The 8,189-nt window shown below is 38.6% G+C and overlaps 1 protein-coding gene across 1 annotated transcript; it reads left to right on the top strand.

Moving 5' to 3' along the window:
* Nucleotides 1-789: 789 nt before the first annotated feature.
* On the top strand, nucleotides 790-1,593 carry LOC132309493 (uncharacterized). Its single transcript, XM_059807797.1, has 2 exons — nucleotides 790-1,085; nucleotides 1,347-1,593. The coding sequence occupies exons 1-2, from the start codon at nucleotides 790-792 to the stop codon at nucleotides 1,591-1,593; spliced, it is 543 nt and encodes a 180-aa protein (XP_059663780.1).
* The last annotated feature ends 6,596 nt before the right edge of the window (nucleotides 1,594-8,189 follow it).

The raw sequence follows: 8,189 nt of genomic DNA, 5'->3' as shown, positions 1-8,189 counted from the left end.
CATTCAGGGGGGCAGAAGAAAGGTACCCAAGGATAAAAAAGTTGGCATTTGCTCTAGTTATATCTACGAGGAAACTCGTGCCTTACTTCCAAGCTCATACAATAATAGTATTGACGGACCAACCACTTAGGCAGGTTCTCCGTAAACCTGATACTTCAGGGCGACTCATGAAGTGGTCGGTCGAACTTGGAGAGTTCGATATCCAATACAAACCCCGAACGGCCTTAAAAGCCCAGGTACTGGCAGATGTTATAGTGGAATTCACACCAGAAGATGGGCCCAAGCATGCTGCAAATGAGCAGAAAGAAGCCGAATCTACTTGGACGTTTTATGTGGATGGGTCCGTCAACGCCCGTGCAAGTGGGGCAGGGCTAGTAATTATCTCCCCGAATGGGGAATACATCAAATATGCACTCAGGTTTGGTTTTAAAGTAACCAACAATGAGGCAGAGTATAAAGCCCTCTTAGCAGGCCTCAGGATGGCGAAAGCTTTGGAAGTTGAACGACTAATAGCATATACTGATTCTCAACTAATAACTGGACAAGTCCAGGGGGAATATGAAGCCAAGGATGAGAAGATGAAGACTTATTTACATAAGATAGAGGATATCAAGGGTTTTTTTTAAGAAGTTTTCTATTCACCGGATTCCCCGAGAAGAGAATGAGCAGGCAGACACCCTAGCTTGACTAGCAACCACAGAGGAAGATAAAGCCATACCCGTGGGATATTTGGATGAGCCTAGCACGGTCTGGGATTGGCCACAGAAAATACACCAAGTGGCCCATGGCATGGAGTGGGCAGAACCCATTATCAGGTACATTGAGAACGAAAAGCTACCCCAGGACTGTATGGAAGCACGAAAGATTAGGATGCGTGCGGCAAAATATTCCCTCATTGATGGGGTTCTTTACAAGAAGGGATTTTCTTTACCCTACTTGCGTTGTGTCTCCATGAATGAGGCAAATTACATTCTAAAAGACATACATGAAGGCCTTTGTGGAAATCATGCTGGGGGCAGATCACTAGTGCATAAAGCTATCCGACAAGGATACTTTTGGCCTACTATAAGGACAGATGCACTTGAGTTTGTGAAGAAATGTGACAAGTGTCAGAGATTCGCCAATGTCCTAAAATAACCAGCAAAAAAGTTAACCCCTCTTACAAGGTCGTGGCCTTTTGCCTAATGGGGGACGGACCTCATCGGCCCCTTACCCCAAGGGAAGGGACAAACTAAATACGCAATTGTGGCTATCGATTATTTCACCAAATGGGTAGAAGCTGAGCCATTAGCTCATATTGGAGCAAATGAAGTAAAAAAGTTTTTCTGGAAGACAATAATCTGCAGGTTCGGAGCACCAAGGGTAATTATGACCGATAATGGGAAGCAGTTTGAAAGTGAGCAGTTCCTCGATTTTTGTAATGAACTTGGGATCAAAGTTCATTTCTCCTCTCCTGCCCATCCCCAAGCCAATGGGCAAGTTGAGGTCACGAATAGGACAATATTGAAGATGATCAAGACACGCCTAGAAAAGGCCAAGGGCTTGTGGCCTGAACAACTACCCGGAGTTTTATGGCCTATCGCACTACCGTAAGAACCTCCACTGGGGAGACCCCTTTTGAGTTAGCTTTTGGAAGTGAAGCTGTGATCCCGGTAGAAACAAAGGTTGCTACCTTCAGAACCAAGTATTTTGAACCTCAACAGAACGAGGTGTAACTACGATTAAACCTAGACCTGGTAGAAGATAAAAGGGAGCAGGCCCAGGTCAAGGTTGCAGCTTACCAGCGGATGATATCTAAGTACAACAATGCCCGGGTCAAGCTAAGGAGGTTTGAGCCAGGAGACCTGGTGCTTCGCGAGGTTACCCCGACTACTAAGGAAAAGGGGGAAGGAAAGTTAGCTCCCAATTGGGAGGGCCCTTATCGAGTAACCCAGAGCAACAGACCGGGGGCATACTGGTTAGAGTCACTTGGTGGGAGCCAGCTTCCCCACCCGTGGAATGCAGAACATTTGAGGAAATATTACCAGTATGTACTCATGCCAGGCTGTGTTTTATTTTATTATTTCACTTTTAAAAGTGATAGAATGTTTTTAGCTTCAATAAAGCAGACCAGTGTGTAACGGATGCTAATACTCGACTATCGATTATTATTTTCGATAGGTCTTTAATAAAATGGTTATTCATATTTATTGCACATGTTTCTACTAAATTTAATAAGTCACATAAGGACTAGTAACACATTAAGTCCACTTCTTTATTAAAAGAAATAAGTGACTTTCCCTTACTAAAGGGACGAGCTGGATGAAGCTCGTAAAAATACGTTCCTTCGGAAGAAGGACGGGCTGAGTGAAGCCTGGAAAAGTAAAATGAGTTCTCCATAAGGAAACAACAAGTATGAAACAATACCATGAAAGACAAAAGTAGAGAAACTATTCTCTAGATTAAGAGATATTCTGAAAAGTTCTAAAGGAACAACATACTGAGAAATCATATATATATATATATATGTGTGTGTGTGTGTGACTACTACTATGGAATTCCATCTTCCTCTTCGCTCTCACTTAGAATGTCATACATAGAAAAATCTATGTCTGGACGATCTTTGCCAACAAGAGCTTTGAACCGGTCAAAACCATCACAGCAAGCCTTGCCTATGAGCACCTTGAATTCATCAGAATTTTTAAAACTCTCCACGACAGCTAGCTTCTCGAGTTCCAGCTTATCAGAGTATTCTTTGGTAAGTTTCACTTTCTCATCTTGAAAGTTTAATTTTGCATTAGTCAAGTCATCTTCTTTTATTTTAAGTGCAGAAGTAACATCTTCATATTTAGCCTTGAGGGAAGCCATCTCTAGGGAAATCTTCTCGTATTCTTTGGTAATAACAACAGAGTATGTAGTGCCCTATAAATAAATAAATAGTGGCGAACAGTTAAAAAAAATAAATAAATAAAAAGGAAAGAGATGCACATAATAAAGGGTAAAATCTCACCTGGCTGATTAGATGAAGAAATTTCTTTGAAAGCTCAGATGCTGGCAGATTCTGCAATCTGGCAGTGTCATCTTTTACTACCATTTTATGTAACCTGTCATTTGCGACATTAGCGTCATCGAAAACCGATTCCCCGTGGGAAAAGGCTTGGTTGGTTGATACCGAACCAAAACTTTCGAAACTCGTAGGAACCCCACCAAATCTGCTGAAACCTAGAGGTACAGGAGTAGGACCTGATAACACTCCAGGGCTTGAGGATGTACCATGATTCTCTTCTCTACCCTTCGTAATTTTTTGGAAGCAGGAGTAGAAGGAAGATTACTTGACCGGACTTGGGCTAGGAGCCTTTTACTGAGCTTCTTGCCTACATAAAGAGTAATAAGGGAAATACTTAATGAGATATTAACTAAAATCAGTAAGTTCACATATAAGTACCTTTGTTTTTCTTACCTTTCTCTGAGTGGGTGGAGGTTTCCTTTGAGCTATGAGCTCGTACATACAAATCTAAAGCCTCGTCAGTCATGAGATCGCTAAAGGTCTTCACTGGGTAAGAAGAGGCAATACCAACATACTCGGCTTCTTGAATGGAGAGGGTTGGTTTGTCCTTAAATTCTGGGAAAAAGAATTGTAAGTTGCACTTATAAAAAAAAAAAAAAAATTAAAAAAATTAAATAAAAAAAAAATTACTATTCATGAACAGTACCGCGGTACTGTTCCCTTGGGTACCCAAAAAAATATATATTATTATTTTACTATTCATGAACAGTACCTGAGGGTATTGTTCCCTCGGGTGCAAAAAAAAAAAATTTATTATTATTATTTTACTATTAACGAACAGTACCCGAGGATACTGTTCCCTCGGGTACCAAAAAAAAAAAAAAAAACAAGAAGAAGAAGAAGAATTTGGAAACTATATACATATAAATCTTATCTGTTGGATCTGAATTATTCCAAACAGTTGGAAATTTCCCGTATGTATCAGACATAAAAAAGAAACGACTCTTCCAACCTTTATTATTTTCAGGGGTTGCAACAAGGAGGAATGTCTTCTTTGATCTACACTGGAAGTACCAAAAGTTGTCTTTTTTCTTCTTGGGATAATAAAAATGCAGGAATTGATTTACTGTTAGATGACCATCGCCACACTTTCCCCAAATAAACAAACAGCCTATAATAATTCTCCATGAATTAGGAGCAATTTGAGAAGGAGCTATCTTTAGATAAGAAAGAATTTCTTCTACAAATGGATGAATCGGAAAATGCAAGCCCGCAGCAAAAGTCGACTCGAAAAAGCATACCTCACCCAAACGAATAGAAGAACATTTATCTTCTGGTTTGGGTTTGTGAAGACGAATAGATGAAGGAATGGAATATTTAACTCTACAATTCTGTAAATTCTCATCCTTAATTAAGGATTCTCCTTCACGAGGAGGTTGCTTGGAAAAAGCAGTCCTTGGTCTTGAGGAGTAATCCACACCAGATTCATCACCATAGTCAGGATCGAGTTCTTCAACACTTTCAGAGGTTGAGTCCTCGAATTGAGATTCAGTATTCAAGTTATTTTTCTGCACAAACATGATGAGGTATCGGATATCGCGAAAATAGCGAAACCACTTTGGAATTGCACCGATAACCCGGTAGAGACAACTTGACCCAATTACGTATCTACAAGGATCCACAAGAAACTCACAGTTAGGATCCAGTTTAGAGGATTTCAGACAAAAAAGAAAATGAAGGTAAATAAATAAGTAAATAAATTTATTTATTTATAGGAAAATTCTTTTTCAAGTAACAGTGAAGTTCTTGTAAAGGAGTTCTACTACAATATGGAAGGGGCCTGTAGTAAAAAGGAAACAAATGGAATATAGAAAGTATTTCCTTGGTCCACAACGTACCCGAAAATAGGGGGCAACTGATAGGGAAAAATAACCCTAGCCTATCTTGACTTAACGAAAAAGGTAATTAAATATTGATCGGCCACCAGATTTCTTCAACTCTCAGGCGATAATATCTCGTTATCAAGGATAACCATTTCTATTAGATAAGAATGATGACAAATCGTATCAAGGATAGGATTTGTCATGAGCTAAGTTCAAATCTTATCAAGGATAAGATTTCCACGAGATAGGCTCCATGGGCTAAGGACGATAAAATTCCCTTATCAAGAATAAGGGAAGTGACTATAAATATAAAAACGACTCGGGAACAAGGTACACACACAAAAACTCCTACTAAGCAAATTACGATTAAAATTCTCTATCGAGAACCCTTACTAACTTGATCGTCGGAGGGTCAACGGCCGGCACCACACCGGTGTTTGACTTTGCCATCCTTATTTTGCAGGAAACGGTGTCGTACTAGACTGCGACGAATTTCAACCTCAACAATTATAATTTACAAAACCAAAAGAACTTAATACATTTAGTATCGTGTACTTTACAAAGTAAGTCCAGGTTCTACAAAAGATAACCAAAATACTCATCGAGTTCTCTCAAAGCTATGATGAATTATCATCCACCAATCCTTCGCCGTGCCCTGAAAAATATTAACTAAAGTGGGGTGAGCATATTGCTCAGTAGGCGACACCTAAGACACGCCCCTTGTGTCCCCGTGAATCCATACAAAGAATAGAGCAATGGGAATTGGGGTCATACCATGTCGGGGAAGTACTACATATCAACCAATCTCATTTACAAATCATAGAATGTTATGAAATGAAACGAAATGCATGTCAATGTCGCTCCCCATTTTCACATTCAAAACCATCACTTTCAAACCGTTAATGTAACCCCTTTGGTACCTCCGCAGCGCCGAGAGAAGGATTGGCTACTATCCCTAGACCTTTGGTGACTCCGCAGCGTCATCGTGGGGCCTAGATAGCTCAACCACGCTAAGGCAATCTCCCTAGTTCCCTCTAGGTTACATTAACCTACCAGCCCGTTGGTGACTCCGCAGCAACCGGGTTTTCTCATAACGTTTTCATCAAAACACTTTTCCCCAAAACTTTCCATTTTCATTTCGAAAACAATTTCTCCCATTTTATTCCCAATGTGAATGCCTAGATGCATTTAATGTCATGTCAATGATCATCCTTTTGAAATTAGCTCAAATTCACTTAGCAAAGCACAATTCATTCATAAGGATTTCTATGGAAACTACAACATGCTTCCATACCATAACATCTAGTATAATAGGCATATAAAGAACCAACATATAGGCATGCTCTTCACATAGACCATTTAACACACATAGTTACACCAAATTGACAAATATACATCACAACTAATCAATTAGCTGAAACTATACAAATTAAACATGCTAAATAACCATTTAAAAAAGATTAACTTACAAAAGCACAAGAACTCGTGGATTAAGAGCCCCTACCTCAAGATTGAGTAAATCCCTTGAAATGGGTCCCCAAATTCGAACTCCAATGGAAGACCAAAAACTGAAATTGATGGTACTAATGCGTAGAGCTCTTCGTGGGCTTCGTTTTGCCTCAAACGGCACTCAAATCAACCAAGTGTTGAGAGAGAAATCTTGCTTTAAAGATTTGGTTGAAAAAGAAAAGAAAATGCAAGATGAAGAATTGAGAGAAAAAGGAATACGGGGAGAGAGAAAAATGGCAAGCAAATGTGGTCTCTAGACCACTTAGAGGTGTGAGTAGTGGGGCCCTCCGCCTTCTTTTTATATTATCTTTTTCTTTATTCTTTCATTTTACACTTTATACACATACATATAATGCACCACCAATTAGATGATACATGAATCACATAATTCAAAATGCACAAAATGCAACTGGACCCAACCATAATCCCATACGAAAAATGTGAAAAGACCGAAATACCCTTGCATCAATGAAATTCTGGAAAAAGAAAAATGACTAAAATCGGAAACGTCACATGGGTCTCTGCCAATATGGAGATATATTTTATTTATATATATATATAGAAGTTACATACCACACACACATATATATATATATCTACTCACATATACTAATCTGTGGCCAGAACAAAGTGCGTTTTGCCGCTACCGCTCAAAACGTCGTCGGCCAACAATCCTCTGACTTCTCTGAGCCTTTTGCTTCCCGGAGTAGATTTAAGCGAGATTTCAGATCGCGCAAAGGAGTTAAATGAATCTGACTTAATTACTTCTGGTGATACCACCATCACCGTAACCTCCAACACGATCTCATGATGCAAATGGATCTGGATTGATATGTGGGTTGCTCCTCTGTTTATTTTTGCACATTTTTACACAGATCAAGCATGGTAGTGGTGATAAGAGATGTGATATTATGCAATCACCGATGCGTGGAGAGAGACGGTGGCGGCGGCTGTGGTCGAGGAGAAGTGGTGGCGGTATAAAGAGGGAGATAATGGCGGAATTGTGGTTGAAGAAATGGTGGCGGTGGAATGTGAGGATAAATGGAGTTGGTTGTGGTTGAGGAGATGATGACGGCATGTGAAGAGAGAGAAGGGGGGATCGATGGGTTAACAATTAAAATTAGTTAAATATCGATTGGCAATTTTATCCTTTCAAATCTTTTAAGGGTCTATTTGGTTCCAAATTTTTTCAGGGGGTGTCATTGTCCAAAAAAACGTCTAACTTGTATATGAGTGTCATTATGGCAAACATCAGGGGGTGTCGTTATAATTAACCCTATAAAATTAGAAAAGATGTGGAGACTAAATAGACAAAATTATTTATATTTCCTTTATACATTTCCTTGTCTAATTTAGTAAGGCTAATTAAATTATTTATTTTCTTTATATATTTTCTTATATAATTATATTTCCTTTTATAATTAAAAAAAAAACTCATAATAAATTGATAATTTGAGTTTTATAGAAACTCTTCTAAACACATTATATTAATTTTAAAATAAAAATTCATAATAAATAGATAATTTGTGTTATTATAAAACGATCAATAAACATAAAATTGGCTTACCAGAGCCTCTCCTTCAGATATGTGATTACTGCGGATTTTATAACCTTATGAATATAAGACGTGGTTGTATTACTTGTATAGTATAATAGGTAATTGTGTGCTTATGCAGAGGGTTTGATCTCTCTTTCATTGGTTCTAAGGTAGAAGCTAGAGATAAAAATAATAATTTTTAATTGAACTTTAGTATAGAAATTCAATTATTGATTGTTGCATTTTCAAACTCTAAAACAATATCAAAATCAAG

This window comes from Cornus florida, unplaced genomic scaffold, assembly GCF_030987335.1.
Source record: "Cornus florida cultivar Cherokee Brave unplaced genomic scaffold, ASM3098733v1 CherokeeBrave_3.0.0_Hap2_Chr05, whole genome shotgun sequence".
Classification (NCBI taxonomy): domain Eukaryota; kingdom Viridiplantae; phylum Streptophyta; class Magnoliopsida; order Cornales; family Cornaceae; genus Cornus; species Cornus florida.
This window is presented reverse-complemented; position numbering and strand designations above follow the sequence as displayed.